The sequence below is a fragment of the Spinacia oleracea genome, chromosome 3 (genome assembly GCF_020520425.1).
Source record: "Spinacia oleracea cultivar Varoflay chromosome 3, BTI_SOV_V1, whole genome shotgun sequence".
Lineage (NCBI taxonomy): Eukaryota > Viridiplantae > Streptophyta > Magnoliopsida > Caryophyllales > Amaranthaceae > Spinacia > Spinacia oleracea.
The window spans coordinates 90,838,553-90,863,250 of NC_079489.1; the positions used below are offsets into that span (position 1 = coordinate 90,838,553).

General features: G+C 35.3%; 2 protein-coding genes across 2 annotated transcripts; both read left to right on the top strand.

Moving 5' to 3' along the window:
* The first annotated feature begins 10,642 nt into the window (after positions 1–10,642).
* On the top strand, positions 10,643–18,411 carry LOC110801038 (uncharacterized). Its single transcript, XM_022006351.2, has 6 exons — positions 10,643–11,522; positions 11,636–11,835; positions 14,945–15,239; positions 15,358–15,443; positions 15,526–15,617; positions 17,558–18,411. Exons 1-6 carry the CDS (start codon positions 11,193–11,195, stop codon positions 17,791–17,793), a joined length of 1,239 nt encoding a protein of 412 aa, XP_021862043.1. The 5' UTR covers positions 10,643–11,192; the 3' UTR covers positions 17,794–18,411.
* Positions 18,412–22,695: 4,284 nt separating this feature from the next.
* On the top strand, positions 22,696–24,576 carry LOC110801071 (uncharacterized). The gene has a single exon (XM_022006389.2). It carries the CDS (start codon positions 22,696–22,698, stop codon positions 24,574–24,576), a length of 1,881 nt encoding a protein of 626 aa, XP_021862081.2.
* The last annotated feature ends 122 nt before the right edge of the window (positions 24,577–24,698 follow it).

Genomic DNA, 24,698 nt, shown 5'->3' on the forward strand with positions numbered 1-24,698 from the left:
AAATTGCGATATTGAAATTTGTACTTGGGCACATGAGATTCGAACGCCAAGCAGCTCCTTAAAAATAAGTGCGCCCGACACGAATTCAAAGCCAAATCTCAACTTGGGAGAAGTTGCTCATCCCAAAGTATCCTAGATTTTGCATATAGAACTTGAACTTGAAAGTTTGAATCTTGAAATATTGAACTTGAAATAATTGAACTTGAACTTGAAATATTGAACTTGTACTTGAAATATTGAAACTTAAGAGACTTGAATCTCAAAGATCGGGCCTTTTAATGTTTAAAAGGTTGGACCTTTGATGTGGTCTTACTTTGAAGGGATCCTAGTTTAGGGAAGTAGTCATGAGCAACCCTAAACATTGTGCGATCTTGCAATTTGAAAACTTGAACTTGTATATTGAAAAATGGAGTCTTGAATCTCAAAAGACTAAACCTTTAAAATCTAGAAAGGTGTCATCTTTGATTACTCCATACTTGAAAGTGATTCTAGTTCAAAGAAGTGATTGCAAACAACTTTGAACATCCTTGAATCTTGAAAGTTTGCATTTTTGTATTTTGAAAAGTTTGGATTTTGAAAAGATGTATGATTGTTGTAAGTGACATTTTTAGTAATAAATATGCCAACTTGCTAATCATTTTTGAAATAGGAAAATCAAAGAAACATGATTGGATATTGTGGGATTCGGAATTACCTATTTAGGTTTAGGTAAGAATTCATTTTAGAGCTCCCAATTGCTTAGAACTTGAAGTTTGTATGTGTTTTTGAAGGATTTTTGGACTTAAATTTGAGGCGTAATTTTTGTGTTACGACGTTGTATCTTGAAGTTGCCTCCCTTAATGCTGAAAATTAGGGGGTATTTATAGGAAAAATTGCTGGAAACTTCCAGCCAATGCCAGCGCAGCACGCCAAACCAGCGCTGGGTGTTGGTGACGTGGCATGAATGCCGCCAAAAAGGACGGAAAGATGTCGTCCTTGATTTGTCTTGTATGGGTGTACCTTCATACGAATAGTACGATGCTTGGCACATAGTGCTTTCGTGGAGGTTAAGACTTCATTTTGCGTAAAAAAAAAACAAGTCGATGCGGGTTTTGAATTCCGGTTGTACGGGACGGGGCCCGGCTTGCTCGGTTTTGTGGGTCGGCGCCCGAATTTGACTTGCCTTATATGATTTTGAGTGGAAAAGGCCTAGTAAAACCAATGGAATGGTCTATCAGATGAGATTGTACTTGGATTTTGAAATTGCTTTTTGAGAGTTGTATTTTGTACCGAGTTCCAAGAGGGGAACGGTCTCGGGGATTGGATTTCAAACCTTGTATTTTGGAGATGTTCTTAGCAATTGGGATTTCCGCACGGAGTTGCTCCAACCGCCTAGTAAGGATAATGGTATCGTCATCATCCTAGAGGGGAGACACAAATTAGGTGTCTACACCTTTGCCTTAATGACCCTATGATGATCCATCATTTGCACTTGCATTGTTGGGGAGTAGATTAATTTAGCAGGTTGGTAGATCAAAGTACGATCGAAATCATGTAGCTTGGGATGGTTGAGAGAGTTGCATTCTTTCGTGCTTTAAAACTAATTTAAATTATACTTTATGCATGATTTGGGTTTGTTGGATTTTTAATACTTTGGTTTTTGGGCCGTTATTGTAACAGTCCACATAATCAGCTGCTATTTATGGCACAATTAGATTCTAAGCGGAAGCTAAGCCAGCTGATTAGTGCACTATTACTGACTCACTAATCTTCCCCCTAGGTGGATGATTAGTGATCACATTAGCATCTTAAACAAAACAACATAGTTCAAAAGTTTTATTAGTTTCTAGTGCCCTTATTACATATTACAAAGTTATGCAAAACCAAAATTAGTTTACATATTAACATAATTTACTTGTCTATAGCAAAAGTGAACGCGTCCTCGCCGTAATAAAAGCAAACTTCATCTAAGGAACATAATCTTCACCCAAGGAAACACGATAAGCTACTTTCTAAGATTTTGCTTGCAGCGGGGAAGAGTCTTCCCTTACCAGGACAGATTCAAAACAAAATAAACGATCAGCAAAAGCTGGTACACAAATTCCCATCACACACATACATGCTATGAGTTTGATTATATAAAACAAATATTTGAATAACCAAATTTCTTGTACGAACTTATTTTCACAATACCTTATTTTTCAACCAAAAATATCAAAGGAAATCTTATCGCACACAAAATTCAAACTTTCTTTCACAAACATTTTAGAATTTATAGTTGAAACTTTTGTGAACGGGGGAGGAGAACACAATAGAGAGGGGTCGTTTGACCACAGTCTCTAGTAGTTTGAGGGTCGTCACCCTACCTTTTTACACATGCTTGCAAGACTTTTAGGACATGTCTCCACACAGATGTACAGATGTACATTTACACATACACATTTACACACAATCCTCTCCCCGTCAAAACGTAATTGAAAAGAATTCATTTTGCTTCAAGATTTCTGAATGTTCACACATACTTTTGAAACACATTTACTAAGATTTCACATTTTATATTAAACCAATTCCAGTCAAGTCTGGAATTAACGAATTAAAAATGCACATGGTGATTCATAAGGAAAAAGGAAAAAAACAAATTCCTTTCAGATTATGCTTTTAGAAAATCTAGTTTGAAATATCCGCTTAAATACTTGATTTCGAATTTTTGTTTGATTGATAGAACGTCAAGAATGTTAGTGAATATTTCATTGAAATCTCGTTCTCAAATAATTGTTGTCAAAATTCACAAATTCTTTTCGAAACAAGAGCTTGAAATTTAAGAGTTTTAGTTTAAGCGAAAACGAGCAATTTTCGAGGTTTTCGTGTAAATTTAAATTCTTTCTATTCAAAACTAATTAAACCCTAAGGAAACCGGTCAATACATGAATGTCTTGACTACAAAGGTTCCACACCAAAATTTCTGTAATTCAACTGATTTAGTTTATAAAAGAAAATCACACAAAGAGACTTTGCAATTGAAACTACGGTTCGTTTCGACAGATTCTGCTGGACTACCTACAACTCACGACTTGACCAGCAACTAAAACCACTTAATAAACAGGAAACCAAGTATATTTCATCACCAAGAACAACATGTAATTCACACAATTTGTTTCACCCAAAAAATCATTCATAAATATCAAATAGCATAGCTTTTAAAAAGAAGCTTATGATGGTTGTTTTGTGTACCTTAATTGTGGGGTGATATCTCCTCAACTATGAACTCACGAATCAGAGATTTCTTCACTAACACTTTTCCTAGTTCAATACCAACATAATATAAGAATTTAATAAGAAAAATCCCAAGAATAAGGTACTAATTCAACCCAGGTTACAGCCCTAGAAGATTTACCTTAGCTGGTGGGTTTCGCTTCGGTTGGCTTGATTTTCCTTGGTTTTTCCACAAACGATTGCTTACCCAATCTGCAAAAATAGGTAAATAATAAATTCCTAAAGTTTCATGCAAAAATTCAGAAGGAAAGAAGATGAAAATTGGAGGTGAATCATCACCGCCAGACTGGCGAGACAGAAGCAGAGGAGGGAAGAGCTCTGGGCAGAGGGTTTCTGGACTCTTCTGGGGTGGAGAAAACAATGGGGGGTTGCTCTCTATTTATAGGAAGGCTGGGTGTAGCTATTTTTGTAATTACTCATTCTTAGAGAGGTTAATTTGGTCATTTCCCAAGGTGGGTCTGCTGCAGAATGTTGCTGGAAGTATCTATGTTTAAGCTTCACTTATTGGGTCATTTGGAAGATATAATACCTTGATTAATACCCTAATATGTCACATGTATGCCCCAAAGAGTTCCCATTATAATTAATTTCATTAACTAGGTCCTTGAATGCGTTTTTCGGGAATCACCGTTTTACCCAAAATGTCAATATCAGAATTCCCAATATTGTTTTCAATTCTTCAATTTCTCACAAACTATTCTATCTAAATTTTCTTAGAACATTTCCTTACCAATTATACTTAGTTCATAACTTAAAAATTAATCCATCATTTCACAACACAAGTCACAAAACACACACACACACACACACATAATTTACAGTTCACATAGTTATTTGATAATTATCACACTTATCTTAACGAAAATCAAATTTATTCACCGGATTGATGACAATCCCGTTTTTAATCACATATTTATGTTATTTAAAAATAGAGCTATTATAGTTATGGTTCCAACTTGTAGGAGGCCTCAATAATTATTATTTATGTTGGTTTAAAAGTTAGTTGGCATTAATTTCCGCTGCGTAATTCTGGTAATAGCCTTAACCGTTATCACGGTGGCGGTAATACTTTAGTAATTCCTTTATTTAAAATTGGAAAATGGTTTTATAAAAGCAAGGAATTATTAGGGTGTTACAACAATTTCAAACATTAATATCTTCCATTATGGATAAGAAAAAATTATAAGAATTCGATATTTAAAATATATTTGTTGAGACGAATCTAATAAGACCCCACACGACTATGTTTTTTCTTAAGTATAAATCACAAAAGGAAATTAAATGAGCTTGTGTGAATAGTGTCAAAAACTCAATTGTGTCATGTAAATAAGAACGGGGGAAGTAAATTCTAATGGGAAAAAAGTATCAAAATCATGAAAAATCAAATTTAAGAGTATTTGTACTATAAATTTTAGGATTTTTTGGTATTTACTACCTTAAAAATACACCACTTTTGTATTTACTACCTTATGAAAATTTTATTTTAAATTACTACCTTAAAGTTCCATTTTTTTTGTATTCACTACCATTTTACAGTTTTCTCATTTTAAAATTGAGATATCTCTTTCGTTTCTTAATCATTTTAAGTGATTCAAAGCTCATTCTTCTCATTTATATGTAAGGATTCCATAGGGATCTTACCTTTTAACATTTCGTAAAAGTTTAAACAAATTAAATATTATTTTTAAAATTATAAAATATTTATGAATTATCAAACGAATTTTTTTGAAATGACTTTCTCAATGAAATCCCTATAGAAAAAGGAAAATAATGAACTTCGAATCACTTTAAACGATTAAGAAACGAAAGAGATAACTTAATTTTAAAATGAGAAAGCTATAAAGTGGTAGTAAATAAAAAAAATCTGGAAGTTTAAGGTAGTAATTTAAAATAAAAATTTCATAAGGTAGTAAATACAAAAGTGGTGTATTTTAAAGGTAGTAAATACCAAAATTTCCTAAATTTTATATATTTTATTCAAAAATAAAATATTTAAGGATCCACATATCGAATTTGGATCTCAAAAACATATCCAAATCTGATTAGTTAGAAATAGAACAAACTCTAATTTGGATTCACCATGACCAAAAATTGAAGATCCATATCCTTTTAATTTACAAACAGATTTGGATCCACCGGATTCAGACCATGACTAGGATCCATTGTCATCTCAAAGTATAAAATTTTGAAATTATAACTTTCAAAAGTCAACCTGAAAGATAAATCATATATGATGTATATTATTTTTATTTAAATTTTGGAAATTTTGGTAGTTACTATCTTAAAAATTTATACGAAGTATATTTTATTTAAAAATAAAATATTTAAGGATCCACATATCGAATTTGGATCTCAAAAACATATCCAAATCTGATTAGTTAGAAATAGAACCGAATCTAATTTGGATTCACCAGGACCAAAAATTGAAGATCCATATCCTTTAAATTTACAAACAGATTTGGATCCACCGGATTCAGACCATGGCTAGGATCCGTTGTCATCTCAAAGTATAAAATTTTGAAATTATAACTTTCAAATTTCAACCTGAAAGATAAATCATATATGATGTATATTATTTATATTTAAATTTTGGAAATTTTGGTAGTTAGTATCTTAAAAATACACTACTTTGTATTAACCACCTTATGTTTTTTTTTTGTAATTTACTACCTTAAAGTATGTTTTTGCTTTGGAATCACTACCAATTTACAGTTTAAAATTAAGATACCCCTTTCGTTTCTTAATCATTTTAAGTGGTTTAAATATCATTCTTCTCCTTTTCCTGTAAGGATTGTATAGAGAACCATATTTTTAAAAAGTTCGTTTAATGCTTCAAAAATATTTTTTAATTAATTCGATCTTCTACGAAATTTCAAAAGCACGGTCTCTAAGGAACCCTTACACCTAAAGGAGGAGAAGAGCTTTGAATCACTTAAACCGATTAAGAAACAAAAAAATCTTAATTTTAAAATGTGAAAACTGTAAACTGGTAGTGATTTAAAACAAAAACATACTTGAAGGTAGTAATTAGCAATAAAATTTTCATTAGGTAGTTAATCCGAAAGTGGTGTATTTTTAAGGTAGCAAATACCAAAAAAAATCCTTATTTTCAACCTAGACTTTCCTGGACCCCAACATCTAAATAAAAGGCTTTATCCGAAAAGGAACATCCGATTCAATGTGCCCCCCGGCTGGAAGACATCTACCTCATCACGATCATGTACAACCCCTGGTAGACAACTTCCTGTAGGAGGCTCTCCGTGTTAGCTCTCATGACCGGAGGTATAACACACAATTGGCATCTACTCTTAAGGAAAGAACAATGGTTACTTTAAAAAAAAACTATCCCTTTAGTGTTTGAGACCCCTTCTCTCGTGCTAGGAAGTAGGAAGTGTAAGACCGTTGAGCTTAGAAAGTGGATTCCTTATCTCAGGAAGTACGTGGATAATGATGTAGTTGTGCAAATTGTTCAGACTCTTTTGTAAACTGATATGAGTCCTTTGTATAGCATGGTTTCCAGTGGAAATGGTAGTTCATATCTAGGACTCCCTATATGGAAAAACATTGAAAGCATGTTTCCTTGCTTTGACACAACACATAGACCAACACACACAAAAATTTCTTTCACACTCCGTGCCAATCAACAATCCTTTAATATAAATCCCCTCTTGAAATGCTTCCTTGGGATCTAGCTCGGTCCTAATTGAATCCGCAGCCAAAAGTGTGAAAAGTTGGAGGACTTTATACCATCAATTCAAGTGTGGTTGAATTATCTTCTACTGCCGAAGGACTTGGAGAACATATTTTGTTCCTTCTACTGCTTAAAGTGATTGTTACGACCGCTGACTTATTTGGAAAAAGGAAGACAATCTCTTGGATCTCTTATTTCCGGGAAATAAGTGGCTCATGAGAAGAACATGGACTCAAATCTATCTTTCATCAACTACCTTAGCCTTTCTTGAATTATGTGGTCTCAGTTTAAAGCCTTAGGATGAGTTTAGAAGCTAGTTCTCTCTCACGGGGGGCAGAAGCAGCAGAAGATGCTTTTGATCCTAAGGCTCTAAAAGAGTTTGATTTTCGGAAGATAGCAAAAAAATTCTAGCTTGTTGCAGGTCTTATGACTTTCCAAGTCTTTGACCATGCATCTTGATATGTATATAAGAAATTTATCAAGTGAAATTTTATTGGATTCGTTTCGTTATTTATTTCCAAAATGTCAACTTTTTATAATCTTTACTAATGTATAATTCAAGATATTAATAGTCAGACCTAAGCATTGGTATCACATGAAATGAAATTTAATAGAACTCGGAATGGGAGTACATCATTATTTTTAAGTGATATTCAAGCTAGTGAATTAATTTAAGGACAAAAATCTTAAATACATGTGGAAGAACCTCAACATAACAATGATTTTCCCACATCTATTCTACACCAAACTGCGAAACTATTGCAAGATGATGGACGAATTGTTCAATTCTCATTCCATTTTTTTTGACGGGGAATTCTCATTCCATCTTGATATAGCACTGCAAATAATAAATAAATAAATAAAAGAGCCACTTAAGGAAAACATATTCTTTAAGATGAGGTCAAGTTCGGGGAAATAAAAAGCAATCAAGCTCCAATTTAATGTCATTACAACCACATCTTTTTCCAAAATTAATTTCCAAATTAAGAGTTTTCCCGTTGATTGCTTATATTGATCACCACACATGCACCATTCGACCAACCTTCCTCTGCCTGTCATGTGGCTGAGTTTATTTTTTTAACACCAGACAAGTTTTTGAAACTTGAACCTTGTTGAGCTGGTTATGAGTTTATGATCATTAAACTACCCATAGTTCTTCCAACAACCTATGCACTCTTCCAATAACATCACATTGGGGTCATATTTTCATCAAACATCTTCTTTTTGCAACATATATGTTCATATGCTCCAAGCCCGGAAGATACTTCAATTGTTAAATTTGCATCGACCTTCTTCCAAACAATCATAATCATTGTCTTCTTATAACTCCTTACCTCTAACACATTCAGATATAACATGAAAATAAACTAGCCCCATCCTCACACAAACAACATCGATAAGATGCATTTCAGAGTCGTTATCTCAAGCGCTTATCGGTGTAATAAGTATTTTTTTAGGCTAGTTGACTTAATCCTATGACACTAATAATAAAATACATATACAAGGGATACATAAGGGGAAGAACTCTCCGGGATCAATCGTCTTGCAGCAACGGACATGCTATCATCAATATTAAACAATGGTTATGGGGTGTAAGTTTGCACAAATTGTCATTTAATTCACAAACGATGTAAAACAATAATGAAAGACAAGGACTAGGGTAGAGGGATTCCTCTTATATATAATAACAACGACATAGCATAGATAGGACTCTCCTACTTGACTCATACCCAATACATAGCGATTTACTTATTAATCTAAGAGCTCTTGCGCACTAGCTAGCATAAAAAATTAATGTCAATATGTTTTACCTACAATTAATGAATCTAGGTCCTGTTTTTATGAAATCCTACTTAAACTCCAATCATTACCACGAGAGAAGTAAACATTTGGGTTTGAGGTTCAACATGGTGTTGGGATCACCACTCATAGGTCCAGCAAAAATGTATGTGGGTTCTTTCTTGTGTCAAAAGAGTAGCATTTATGTTGTCAATGGATACACGTCCGTGCTTAGGTCTTGCCCCTGGTACACTTCTTTTGTTCTTTCATTTGGACTTAGGCTTGTTACTTTGGACATGGTAAGACTTTAAGCCTTGGATAGATTTTGGTAGGAGCCTTATCTTCTTTTCCTTTCTTCTAAGGGGAGTCCAGATGATGGATGTGATCATGAGGGGAGAAATTTGAGGTCTTCGGGGCTACTCTCGGTCTTTCAGGGCTATGGTTCCTTTCTTTCACAAAATCCTAATTCCGATGTGTCGCTTTGCATGACCTGAAGTAGGGACGAAAGTTCTCTATGTAGAAAACAAGCAAAGAAAGACAAATATGTTGGATATGCTACAAAATTCAACTTATAAACAACTAAAATAATCTAATATACAGATAGATGCATCTCTAAATGCCCTATGTGCAAATTGTTATCAACTTGATTAGGGTAGGAACGTAATTGTGTACCAACGCTACAAACAATATTTCACATTTAGAAAAGCTTTCAATCCCCGATTTTGTACTTAATTAGAACGGATGATTCTTTGAGATCCCCAAAATTGAGTCATGGCCGACTAAATAATTTGATAGGAGCTTATAAACCCCCATGAAAATATCGGAATGGACTGTATACTCGACTTGAGGAGTACCAACCTCTTTTCCTTTTCTTGAAAACAACTTGGTTTCCCACTCTTGAACGTTTTCTTACCAGGATTTGTCAAGTAGGGTTTCTAACAATATTTATTTTTAATTAAATATCAAAATTATTGCAGATCTTGTTGCCTTAATTACGCTAATCATGTTAACGAACTTAACTGCAAAATCAAATACATCCCGACAAAAATACCTAAACTAAAATGTTCACGTCACCCAACTTTACCTGTCAGTTTTGTTAGATATATTTTATTTCCTGAAAACTCGCTCAAAGTACCATAAATGTCTCTAACAATTTGTAGAATCGTTGAGAAAAAATATTAACTTATCAAACCCTAAAAAATAATACTCTATAGTAATGTTAGTAAACTCATACCGAGTACAAAGTACTTAATTTACCAGATATGTAGTCTGTTTTAAGATAAAGAAATGAAATTTAACATGTTGAGATGAACTTAAATAGGTCATTAGGATACTACTTAAATAACCATTTTGCCTTTACTCATATTTTACATTTAGCCATTGTTACCTAAAATTTTTCCTCTCTTTTATTTGTTATTCTATGGGTAATTTTGATATTTATTATTTTACTGTCTAACCCAAATAGAGCAAGTAAAAAAGACAGATACTTGCAACGTTTGTGATTTCTACACTATTCACAAATTATACTTTGACTATTGTTGGTAATTTATACGTGAGTTAATATATAGTCATGTGGGATCTTGTTAGATTCGTCTTAATATGTATTTTCAAATACTAACTTTTTATAATTTTTGCTTAAAGAAACTTAAAGATATTAATGATTAAAATTGTGTATTAATATACGTGAAAATGACAAAAGTTGCGAGTAAAACGAACAAAAGAAGTAAAAGTAAAAGTGTAAAACATAGCCAACACATCGAAGCAATAAGTAAAGTAGTGGACGGAGTTACACGTTGAAAACGGACAAGAGTGTGAAAAGAGATAATGCCAAGACACTCCCTTTTACGTAAAAGGAAAATAATCCAAACGGGCTACATTAAAAATTAAATTAAAAAAATGTCTTTTTCTGCAATTCAAACACAATCCCATCCTTATATTCATCAGCACACTCACTACTCTCGTTTTTCTCTCACCTCTCTCTCCTTGTCATTCTCCCCATCTCTTTAAATTTCGCCATTTCGGATTCTCCTTCTTCTTCATCATTCTATATTCTAAATTCTAAATATTATAAATTTGCATGAACTCCTCTTTTCTCTCTCCCCTTTCTTCAATTCAATCACTGGTCGCTGAATTCATCTTTTTTTTAATTGATTTAAGAAAAGAAATTCAATTTTTAATCGTTTGACTTCGATTTTATTAAAATCTAGGGTTTTGATTTTCTTCTGTTGTCGACCATTTTGCTGGTTTTATCGGGTTGAGTAATCCGATCTTAAAATCGTTTCGGTTTTTAGCCGATTCAATTTTGGGTAGATCGAAGGGATATTTAGAAGGGTGAAATTTGGGTTTGAATAGGGATTTATTTAGGGTTTATAGAATTTTTAATTAGGGTTTGTAGTTTTTTGTTTGGGGATTTGGGTCCGGATTTTTGGAAAAGGGGGGTTTTAGTTTAAAAAAGAAGAACAAAAAAACAATGCTAGGGGCTGGGTTACAGTTTAATCGGAGTCGAAATGATGATCGGTTCTATATTCCAGCGAAAGCCCGAAGAAATCATCATCAAAACCAGAAGAACCCTCAACTTCAAAGAACTCAGAGTGATGTTGTTAATGGAGGATTAGCAGGAGGAAGTCAATGTACGGAGAAAACTGTGATTTCCGGGAGCAAGGAACCCGAAAACCGGACTGAACAGACCCCGAAACAAGCTTCCTTGCCGGCTTTCGAACCGGTGGCATTGCCTTTGAGTAATGTAGAACGTTTTCTTGAGTCTATTACTCCTTCTGTTCATGTGCAGTATCTCTCCAAGGTTGTTGCAACCATTTAATTCTCATTTTATGCGATTATTATTTATGGCCCATTTTAAATTTTATTAATCAAATGTGGATTTTTTTGGTTGTTGGTGAATGGTGGGTTTTACAGACTACAGTGAGAGGATGGAGGACTTGTGATGTGGAGTACCAGCCCTACTATATGCTGAGTGACTTGTGGGACTCATTCAAAGAGTGGAGTGCTTATGGTGCTGGGGTGCCTTTGGTTTTGAATGGCAGTGAAGCCAGTGATTCTGTTGTTCAGTATTATGTGCCTTACTTGTCTGGCATTCAAATTTACGTTAAGTCGAGGTATACCACTCTTTTTATGCTTCCTAACGTCGTCCTCGGAGTTCATTTTATGTTCTATCAGGAATCAATATACCATATTTTGTTTTTCTTGTTGGTGTTTGTATATATTAATAATTTGATCATTTATTTTTGTTTTATATTTGCTGTCCTGTGGCCTTTCATTTGATTGTTCTGATGGTAACTTTGAAAATTATAATACATGGGAATATAGGATTCTATTAATATGGCAGTGGCATCTGAATCTTTTAGGTGATATATTTCCTTATTTTTGATTGTGATTCGGATCATGGTATGCTTCGGATTAGTTTTACCTTATTAACACAATCTTTAATGTCATGCGATTTTCTACAAATTCCTTATTGTTGATTATGTGCTTATTTTATGCATACCGCCTTTCTTGTACTTACAAAATGTGACATTGTCCTGTTGAATGTTTTGTTTGTCTTTTTCTAATAACTTGGCAGTCGGCACAGTGTTGTTTGTGGCGAATCTTAAGTTCCTGGACCCAGTATCTGCTCTCTTTATTCCCTATCTGTATTCTTATGTATATTAAAGAATGTTTGTAGTGAACATACAAACTGCTTTGGGTTAACTAGGCCTCAAGTAAGGAACTGACAGGAGCTTCTGTCTTGACTGCTATGTGTGGATGGTCCCTGCTAAATCCTTTTTATGTAGTGCTGTAATGTGCTTTAATCAAATATTTTTGTAGCTACAATGACTGCTTGAGTTTTGTTTCTAGTGTGCCAGTTTGCACTCTATTACCTTGGAGTTGCATTCATATTTTTGTTATTGACATTATTGTTATACTCCCTTAGACTTGACCCTTTTGATAAACCTGGTGGTTGAAGTTTGTATTATTCCTGTTCCTTGCTGGTTCTAGTTTGATAGGTGATTTAAGGGTCTTGTGCTTTTGTGGTGTTGCTTGTCACTTTACTGTGCATGTTGCGTAGACATTTTTGAGTCACTTGTGTCATGGACTCGTGGGAACAAAGGTTAATCTAGGGAAAGTATGACTAGCTGGTGGTCCTAGTTACTTCAACTTGATAAGTAAAATGTTTCAGGATTAAGCATTTTCTAGGGTACATCATTCTAAATGGCGGAATTCTTGGACCATCTTTAGTTTTTCCTTTTTGAGTCTAGTTTCCATGCCCATGCATGGAAGTTTAGTAGCTAACTTCTGCGACTGCAGCTATGGCGGAAGTCCCGAATAATCTTCAGTTTTTTTCTTTTCTTTTTGAGTCTAGTCTCCATTCTCAAAGTCCATGCATGGAATTTTAGTAGCGAACTTCTGTGATGATAGCTGTTGGATCTATAAAGTAAAGTAGTCAGTTACGTCTTCTAAAATAAAATACTTATATTTTGATTACAGAAAAAATTTGGGTTAAGGCTCTTGTTATGCTGATTACAAATAACACCGTGCTTAGTGGAGGGGAACACAGTTGGATCTAGTGTTCTGTTTTTTACTTCCTAGTATTTTCATATCTTTTACGCCCACATGTATGTGTATGTGTCAGGACCTTGGGGGGATCTGTCAATTTAATGGGTGCTACTGCCTACTGTTGATGATAGGTTTCCTCTTTTGCCACTCGCGTGTATGGTTTATTTGGTGAATAATTGGCTACTTGATCTATTTGGAAAGGAAGAGACGACATTAGAATTTGATTCTTCTGCAATCAATTTCATTTTTGGCAATGTAATTACTGAATGAAATAAAAGCTTGTTTCTGAAATTTTCTGCGAGACACGTGTAGTTGCGTGTCTTTATATAATGCTGCGATGACGCTTTTGAGTTTTGTCGATTCAATTAGGGTATGGGACAATAATAATTCTCCGCATTGAAGATTTTCTTTGATTTCTTTTAATGCAAGATACCTATATGCTGTGCCTCTAGGAAAAAGAAATATTTGTAAGTAAAATGCAAAACGACATATGCTTGTGGGTACAATATTAAATTCTTTGTTTCACTTGCTAGTTTTAATTGTTCGTGAGTGAAGGTCGACTAGTCCGACAACTCCCACCCAACTGCTAGGAAATTCAAAAACTGATTTCTAGCCCCTGTACATTTCACTTGGTTTAATTTTTACTGATTAAAACTGCTTTTTTACTTGTAAACTCCTTTTGCTGAATAAGTTTTTTTTTTACTGATGGAAGCCTCTTTTTACTATCGATCAAAACTTATTTTTACTGTTTGTTATGTTAAAGAGAAAAGGACCTTATTTGATTATGCTGATGTTTGTAAGGAAGAGAACCCCATGTGTTTTTTATACCAAGCTGTTGAGTTAAAGAGGTTAAATGTTTCTCTACCATGCTGTAGTACTTGCACTTTATTCCTTTCTATGTTATGTTGAACATGTCAGCCGCTTTTGTTAATGTCTTAAATGGATCAAACATTCCAGTAATGATTACATTGATATGGTAATAGCTGAGCCAGAAATGAAGTTGTGTCACTTAACCTTTGTAGTAGTAATAGCATGCTTATCATGCTGCAATTAACCATTGTGATAATATTGCAATATTTGGTAAATTTCCTTCACTCGAAATTTATGTTTTGTTTATTCATGCTCCTAACCTTGTCAATATGCTTCATGTGGGTAAGCAACATAATATATTTGTTTTTTTGATGTTTAAGTTGCTTAAATTTATTTGCGATTTATGCACTCCCTCTGTTTCATTTTCTTAGGCACCCTAGGTTTTATGGTTTAACTTTTACCAGTTTTAACCTTAATATATATTGATAAATTATTTTAGAAATAGGGTTTGAAAAGTATTTATAAATGAATCTAATGGTGATTTTCTATAATATCTTATATCATCATCTTGATGGTACTTTTTCCACTTACCTCCTTGGCCAATGTGGATACGACGTTATCACTTTACTTCTTGATTTATTCTCCCTGTTTGATATTTTGCAATATTTTCCCTTTTTGTGCTCCCTTTTCACAATAGGAAACTGTTACTCTTTAGTCTTTACAGTGTTCGTTTAAAGATTTCAGTTAATTTTTTGACAGTATTTTGTAGTGCTTCTCCCTTTCCGCCCTCATTATATATTGGTGTAATCCATGAATTGACCTAATTGTGTGACTATGCTGTAATGATTTTTTGTGGCGCAGGCGCATAAGTGAGGACAGTGATGGAGACTATTTCTGCAGGGACTCAAGTAGCGACGGAAGCAGTGATTCTGAGCGTGACAGGGGTTTAGCTTACTCAAGGGGTCAACGAAATCATTATAACCATCCTAGCGATATTTCCCTTAATATGGACAGATTGATATTGAGAGACCAGCGTACAGGGTTACAAGAGGGCTTTTCAAGTGACGAGGCTGATTCTGGGACTCCTCAGAGAAGTTTATTGTTTGAGTATCTTGAACACGATCCACCATTTTGTCGTGAGCCTTTGGCTGATAAGGTTAGTTTTGTTTTACTTCTCTATAATCCAGAGGAGAAAGAATCTGATGCATTCTTTCCTATTTTATTCATGCTTATTTTTTATTGCTTTTTTAATTGATTTTTTTATGTTCGAATAGATATCTGATCTTGCATCGCGTTTCCCGGAGCTAAGGTCACTTCGCAGTTGTGACGTACAGGCCTCAAGTTGGTTTTCTGTGGCATGGTACTTTATTAATTCAACGACCTTGTTTGTCTTAGCAATGCAAAATGCATTTTTACCTATGTGTGTTTGTGTTGAATTTTAGGTACCCAATATATAGGATACCTATGGGACCAACATTGAAAGATTTAGATGCTTGTTTCTTGACCTATCATTCTCTGAACACACCGATGGGAGGTAATCCTTTGGTTGCATGCTTTCTGTTCCCGCTCCTCCCCTTTTATTATTTATGTTTTTATGACATTTTAATTGACATAGAAAGGTAGCACTACATGATGTCATCATGTACAATAAGGATATTGGCCTATTGGGGATAGGCAATGCTAAACTGTGTGAGTTATAATCCTTACATGTATTATAGAACAATCCATTTTGTATTTACTTTAAGGAGATAATATGGACGCGGTTTCCCTGTCAAAATTTGAAAACAGCAAGTTAAATTAATTGTATTCCTATGTTATCTGAACTTAATTTTGCCGAAAAAAGCTTATTTGTGTTGAACAGAAGTTACATCTGTGTTAAAATTGTCTGATTTTTTATAGAATTTTCTGTTGCAAGTCGAAATAAGTAAAAATAAGTTGTAACAAACAAACCCTTAGTAATTTGCATGCTGGTATACTTACATGTTACTTAAATAACTAGACACTAGATCACCACTCCAAAACCTGTAGAAATTTAGATCCAGTGTTAAGAAACCTCATGGAAGGAAGTTGGGTTCTTCCATCGGTGGCAATATGGAACTGTTAATATTTCTGCACATGTACCCATTATATAATTAGTTTTTCTGCTGAATGTATGCTGCATATTCGGTAATCGATAAATACAAGCTTTGAAGTGCACACATTATAATTATAATTTTGTATTATCGCTTTTATATTTTAATTATTGATATGTAGTTCTTAAAGTAACACTTTATATTTTAAAAACATAAAAGTTTTTTGTATACAACATTCAAATACAAAATTTGAAACTTCATAATGATTTTTTAGTCTGGTGCTTAGATTCTTACCTTCTAAAGAATACAAGACTTCCTAATAAGCTGCGAAGAAAATAATTTTTCTACATTTAAGGCACACCATATAACTATATATACAGAATAACCAGCTGGATGATCCCAAAGTTTGACTGATCTTTTTTGTTAACCCTGAAGATCAAGTTTTTTAGAAATAGCCATGGGTAGTTGGGTTAAAGACAAGCATATAAATCTGTCAGGAGTTTTGGGTTGGAAAAAGAATGGGAATTGTGACTTGTTAGCGGAAGTATCGGCAGCACACATTATATATAGATGTAGATTCTTTTTTTCACAACAAAGTTCCAGGTAGAAATAAACCTGTAAAATTTAATTTAATTTTGGAGGGAGTACATTACTGATTTTACTTGTTAGAGAACACATGCTTTCTATCAAAGTATAAATTTGTGTTTTGGAAGAAGGCCATGAATACAATGCTCTAAAGTCCTCCTAAATTTGAATGACAAGTTCTAAACAGAAAGGATTATCCAAGAAAGATCTTAGCAGCTTTATTGCAAAGTCTCGAGAGTTTATTTAAATCAGAATACTACGTGTAATTTGAAATGAAATATGCATTTGTTATTGCTTTGAACAAGTAATCCTTCTTCTGATTCAACATCTTATCAAAGATTTTGTATTTGTATAGGCCATTGTACACATTGAACGGAGAAATATAGCTCCTATGAAAGGGGGAAAAAACAATTTAGTAGAGCAATATATCTTCTAATTCTGAGTTCCATGATTGAATTTTGAGTTGGTTTGCTGTGGAACCCCTAAAATTTGATGGAGAAAAGAGTGGAGGCCATAGTGCTAAACCAGTAGTTTTCTGGGGACAAATTAGAAGGAGTACAAATATTTCATGCGGTATATCTTTTACTGTAAAACACCCCACAAGTTCCACTCAATTCAGATTGATACCTTTTTGATGAAGCGAGTAACCGAGTATATCAACTTGATGCTCAAATGTGTCTTGGCTTTTTATCTAGAGTTTAATCAGATTTTTTTTTTAATGTTGTTCTCATTAAGGTGAAAGTGTGAAACAGTCCATTTCTTGTGGGCGTTGTGGCGTCTGAACTGAATCCTGCTTTTCTGTTTTATCTATGTGCAGGAGTTCCTGCCGCTCAATCTCCAGTTGTGATTTATCCCAGTGAGATTGATGGAATTCCAAGGATCTCTTTACCAGTTTTTGGTCTTGCTTCTTACAAATTCAGAGGATCCTTGTGGACCTCAAATAGTGGGAGTGATCGTCAATTAGTGAACTCGCTCTCGCAGGCAGCTGATAGTTGGTTGAGACTGCTCCAGGTCAATCACCCTGACTACCTGTTCTTCTGTCGTAATAGATAATGTTGATAAATAGACTGTTACTGTACATTGCCTACCATTATGGAGGAATGTCCAACCATGGGTCTTTCTGAAGGAGATTGACATCTGATTTAGGTTTCAGGTGGCTGATGAGTTTAGAGTCTTTCTCTGACTTGTTAAAGTCATCTGTATATCAGTGGGATAAAAAAAACAAAAACAAAAAGAAAACAAGAAAAGACAAAAAAAAAATAGAAAAAGGAAAAAAGAAAAAGAAAAAGGGGAAAAGGAAAGGAAGGATGTTAACTACCAGTACAGATGAAAGGTTAAGGTCCGGCTGGATTGCGATAGGATCAGGGTAGGTTTAGAAAGGCTAAAGGCATGGGTGAGCCAAACAAGGCTTGCAATCAGAAGGGACAGGCTTAGTTTTAAATTTCTGTTTTAACTTTCAACTTTTAATGTTTTTTTTTACATATCTGCATATGTGAAACAGGCTCTGTTTTTACCATTTTAATCCCTTGCTCTGATGATCAGTTACCAGAAATTAGCTGGTTTATTGTTTCGTAGGGGATTTGATAGGTTGTAACAAGAGTTTAAGAGCTTTTGTGTGGACTTGTTGTTATATTATATACATATATAAAAATAGAGTAGTATTATAGTGTAGTTGATGAGATATGTTTAGTTTAATTGTTTTTCTGCTTTTGCTTTTGCTTGTGCTTGTTTGTCTTAAAAGTTGAAGGATGCTGTATGTATGATTGAATGATGTTGGACATCAGTTGTGTGTTTGGGTGATTTTCATGTACTTGTATAGGTGTTGCACAAATAATACTGCAAGGGTCAAAGATGGGAGGGGCATGTGATGTGGTAGGAGTTTCATCTAAGAAGAGGTTCTGGTGATTAGATGCATTTGGATACTGAGTAGAAACTGTCGTCGAAACTGCTATTTGGCTAGTTGGTGCTTGGTAAATATGGTAATAGTATACTTAAAATGCCCAAGATACAATCAGTGTGGCTGTGGTGAGGCCTGAAGTGCACTGAGGTGGAGTCAAGGTTGAAATGCAGAAGTGGCAATTGGTACCGTAGCCGTAAATAGTAGGCCTATAACATCTTACATCGGTGTGTGTAACTTTAGTTATATGTCTGTCAAAGCAGTAGTAACATAAATTAGTTGGTTGCATAGGTGAGGCCGTGAGGAAGGGGTAAAGATAGGAAAATGACCAAACAAACTGATCTGATATGACCCAATGTATGTTTGTCAAATTTATAAAAGGTCAATAAACATAGTTTTGGCATCAATGGATATATATGTTAGAAATGCTACACATCACAAAACCAGCAGCAGCAGCCACAGCCACAGCCACAGCCACAAGGGCCAAACAAGTACACTATCACGACCTCCCTGGAAGTTGTTCCAAACATGTACAGGAGCATCACCTCCCCGGAACTTTTTTCTTAAATCGACCAGAGTTTGTGTTTTTGATCCAAAATTTGGGGAATTCAATACATGACATCCTTATTTCCCTATCATATTAAGTACATAGTCGCTTGGTTGCACTTCTCATGACATTGTAGGCTTTAATTTAGGGATGTCGCCCATGGGAAGTGAGTTAAGTGACACTCCTCACGACATTTTAGGCTTATAACTAGTGGGTGTCCCGGGCGTTATCTCGGGTTTTGAATTTTATTCAGATTTTATTTGTTGTAAATATGTGCCTACATAGATGGTGTCGTCATAGAATTATGGGGGTGACACAAGATAAACGGCCAGTTAGCAACCTTCCCATGCTTAAACCCCACGTTAGTAAATCAAAACAAAGTTGAATTCCTTTCTTCATTATTGGTTGATTAATTACTTTGAAATTTTTTTGTGCACCGTGCACTAAGGGGAATTTTTATGGGATTTTTCATGAAATGCCCCTGAGGTTTGTCTTAATGCACCAAATACCCTTAAACTTTACAGAATGCACCAAATACCCCTGAGGTTTAGTATAAATACACAAAATGTCCAAAATGACTATTTTCCGTTAACTCCGTTAAGTCCCCCGTTAACATTAATTATTTTTTTCCCTCTTTTTATTCCTTTTATCTTTTATCTTTTCTCTGTCTCTTTCTCTTTCCTTTTTCATGAACTTCACCAACAACCACCACCAAACCCCATTATTTCACCTGAACAGACAAGTTTTCTGCTATCCCCCCCTTCAAAGATTCAACTCAAACTCAAACAAACAAATTCCATTTTCCTCTCTCCTAAAATTCAGATCTACAACACAAACCCTTACAAAAAAATTGATCCCCAAATCAGCAATGGTGGATTCAAATAATCAGCAATCCTCGTTGCAATAATCGAGGGGAAACACCGCAAATCGAGGAAAACGTCGCAAAATTGATCCCCATATCAGCAATGAGGGAAACCCCGACGACGAGGAAGGTGGAGCGGGGTTTGTGGCAGCGGCGGTGGGGTGAGTAACGTGGGGGAAGTGCGGGGGAAGGTGGGGGTTTGGTGGTGGGGGTTTGGGGGTTTGGTGGTGGCGGCAGTGGGGAGAACTGAGGAATTCGGTGGGGGAAGTGCGGGGGGGTGGTTTGGTGGTGGTGGTGGTGGCACTGAAAACACAGATTAATGAAGTGTTGTTGCTGATGTTGCTGTTATTCGGCAATAAAATGGGTTGTAAATCCACCATTGTTGTAGCTTGAGGAGAGAGAAAATGGTGGGTTTTTTTAGGAGGGATGAAGGAAAGTGATGGTGAGGAGAGAGAAAAGACCGACCAATGGCAAGTTAATGAGATAGGGTTTTAGTTAGGGATGATGATGGTGGAATAAGAAGAAAAAGAAGAAGATGATGACAATGATGATTGATGGCGTGAAGGAAGAAGAATGCCCAGAAATTGCGTGAAGAAGAAGAGCCCAGAAAAAAAAATTGGGTTTTTTTTTTTTTTTTTTTGATAACATTTTTTTTTAAATAACAGTAGTTAATTAAATTTTTGGGTTTAATTAATATAATTAAGTGTTAATATTAGAATTAGTAGAGAAATTAGTTGAGTAAGGGCAAAAAAGTAATTTTATGCTAACGGAGACTTAACAGAATGGACGGAAAATGCTCATTAAGGGCATTTTGTGTTATTGTTTTGAACCTCGGGGGTATTTGGTGCATTCTGGAAAGTTTAGGGGTATTTGGTGCATTAAGGCAAACCTCGGGGGCATTTCATGAAAAATCCGAATTTTTATTCCCATTGATGGGTCCTATCACACTTTCTCCTCACATGTAAGGAGAAAATGTGGAGGGTGTATGTATATTGTTCTATAATTACTCAACCTTTCCCCTCTTACTCATTATTACATTCTATTAACCCCAATTTTTTGTTTTTTGTTTTTGAGTCTTAATCTAGGAAAATTATAATTTGTACATTTATAAATAACATAATCATTCCCTTTTTTCTCATTCACTTTTATTCAATTTGTTATTTATTGTAAAAAGAACATATATGTTTATATAAAAATATAACGATGGTTGTAGTTCGCTTTGATGGTAGGAAGCTTAACTTTTAACAAAAAAAGTCTAGTGTTCGATCCTTACTAAGCGCGAGAATAATATGGATATGGATTGGTTCCTACTTGTTGCACTCCATCCTACGTCTAAGAAAGCACCAATAGTTTGGTTAACAAAAGATTGAGGGATACCAAATAAGAACACTTATTTCTTAGGAAGTTAAAGTACATCGTAATTGCAAATACAAGAAAAGTATAACACTGGAACACTTGGGGAGATTCATCCTCTACTCTTTTCTACAGATCAACAAAACAAAGAACGAAACATAATGAATTTTTTTTTATCAAAGATGAAGCTGATCAATGGAATTTTGACAAAGCGGGAATCCATAAACAATTCACGGACCATTTTTTGAAGCTGTTTAGATCCTCAAACCAAGAACCAGAATTAAGACAATGTATTCAGGATTTTGAGATCAAATGGGATGCAATGAAGCTCAAACCAGTACACCTCAGAATGTTGAACGCCACCTTTTCAAATGAAGAAATCAAAATGGCAGCCTTCTCAATTGCAAGCAACAAATCACCAGGACCTGATGGGGTGCCAGGTGAGGTTTTCCACAAGTTATGGGAACCAATTTCAACTGATATATTGTCAGGGGTACACAGTTTTTTTGCTAACCAGAAAATTCTTATAGAATGGAATAACACATTCATCACTCTAATCCCAAAGGTAGCCAACCCAACATCAGTCAACGAATTCAGACCAATAAGTCTCTGCAATGTGGTGTACAAAATAATATCGAAATGTCTTACAATGAGACTGAAGCATATCTTGCCCGAATTGATTGGCCCTTATCAAAGTGCATTCGTCCAAGGAAGATTAATGGGGGATGCAGGACTAATTGCTCATGAATTAATCACTCATATCAAACGGAAAAAGAAAGGGAAGCAACCACTTGCCACAATCAAGATTGACATGAATAAAGCCTATGACCGTATTAGATGGGACTTCCTTCAAAAGGTTCTAAGCGGAATGGGGTTTCCAGTGATTTGGATTCGAATGATCATGGAGTGTGTGACAACTGTAAGATACCAAGTGTTAATAAATGGAGAGCCGTCTACCACAATTGTTCCTTGTTATGGGCTTCGTCAGGGGGACCCCCTATCACCCTACTTGTTCATAATATGTATGGAGGTCCTATCATGACAAATAAGAGAGTTAGAGGAGAACAATCTTATGAAAGGCATTAAAAAAGCAAGGAGAGCTCCCACAGTTTCGCACTTATTTTGTGCTGATGATGCATTGTTTTTTATCCAAGCTGGCAAGGAAGGCTGCACCAACTTGAAAAAAACATTGGAGAAATTTTGTGAACTTTCGGGTGAAGTGGTTAATCTGTCAAAGTCGTCCATCATCTTTAGTCCTAATATTGGAAATGAGGAAAAAAACAACGGAAAGACATCATGGAAATCACTCTGAAATCTGATATAGGTACATACTTGGGATCACCAATCTCCTTCTCCACTTCAAAAACAAAAGATTTTCAATTCCTATGTGATAAAATGACATCTAGAATCTCTTCGTGGAGTGCTTCCACTCTTACCCAAGCAGGTAAACTGATTTTGATGAATGGTATTTTGGCTTCACTTTGTAACCATATTCTATCCATTTTCCTACTGCAAAAAAAAATCACAAATTCACTAGACTCCATGATCAAAAAGTTTTTTTGGAGAGCTAAAGGGAAGGAGCACGCAATTCACTGGCGTAATAAATTGATTCTTGAAAACCCGAAGGGGATGGGTGGACTAGGAATAAGGAATGTAGCTATGTTCAATAGGGCCATGCTTTACAAATATGCTTGGAGATGTGAGGCGCAGAAAGAGAGCATTCTGTCAAGAATGTATAAGGCAAAGTATGGTACCTTACCTCTACAAGCAGGGGGAAAGAGAGTAACCAAGCCACACTGGTCATGGGGGTTCAAAGGAATGTGCAAAGTAGCAATGGAGTTCCATAAAGGAACGAGATGGAAACTAGGGAATGGGAGAAACATCAACACTGAGGGAGACTTATGGGCTGATAATCAGGAGGTTAAATTCAAGGCAAACACCAATGATCAAGTAAGGAAAGACTTTTCTAAGGTAGAAAGCCTGATTGACTGGAATAAAAGGGAATGGAACCAGAACCTTATATGGAACAATTTCCCAAGAATGGATGCACAACGAATACTGAATTCGTACATCCCTGAGAATGGTAAAGATGATGAACAAAGATGGTCACACACAAAGTCTGGTCAATACTCGGTCAAAACGGGGTATGGTTTCCTAGTCAGTCAAAGTGATGACCATAAGAAATACCAAGAAGATAGCAAAATTTGGAAGACGTTATGGGTAATAAACACTCTACATAAATGGAAAGTCTTCATGTGGAAAGTTTGCAATAACGCTCTACCAACAAAAACAAACATCAATCAAAGAGGGATATATGTTGATCCCGTCTGTGTGTTCTGCAACAAAGAAGAGGAGACTGCATCTCATGTGTTTCGCGACTGTGAATGGTCATCAAGAATGTGGCAATCTTGCCCACTTGGCATTAACACTAGAGCTGGCAGCACAACAACAATCCAGGAATGGGTTAAAAACTGGATAAGGCAACTATCAAGAGATGATGCTCCCTACTACGATTCAACTAACATTTTCTTTGCAGGTTTTTGGGCGATTTGGAAGCACAGGAACGAGATCATTTTTAGGGGGGTAGAACCCAGCCCAATAACGATATTAGAAACTCTCCATCATTGGACTAACACCTCACAAAAGGCAGCCCACAATAGAGTGGATCGCAGTGGAAGAACAACAACAACATCAACTAGGAATGAAGAGGAAAATACTGTTTCAATTGGCAACAACGAGATTGGGGAGACCACTTTATATGCAAATGTAGATGGTGCATGGAAGATGGACAAGAAATGCAAAGACAAGAGCTATGCGGGCATCGGATGGAGGATATACAACAATATCACCAATACCACTATACATACAATGAGCATGCCCATAAGATGCACATCGGCAGCAGATGCAGAAGCAAGAGGAATACTACACTTACTGAAATGGCTGATTGACAAAGAGTATAAGGAGGTAATAGTCAACACGGACTGCAGGGTACTAATCAGGTATATTGAGACAGTCCAAGAAGCGCCAACAAACCTGAGAAATCTGATAGAAGATATCCGCAAATTAGGGAATAACTTTAGCTTCTGTAAAATAAATTTTACTAGTAGACAAGCTACTCTGGACGCCCACAAACTGGCAATCCAAGCTAGGATAACTGGTCTCCAGGAAAGCTTCTAAGCTTTGTTTAGTGTCTGTCAAAAAAAAAAAAAAAAAAAAAAATTCATATCTCTCCTACATCACCCATACCCCCCCACCTACATTTATATCTCATGATATTGTTATGGATAAGTATATATAAT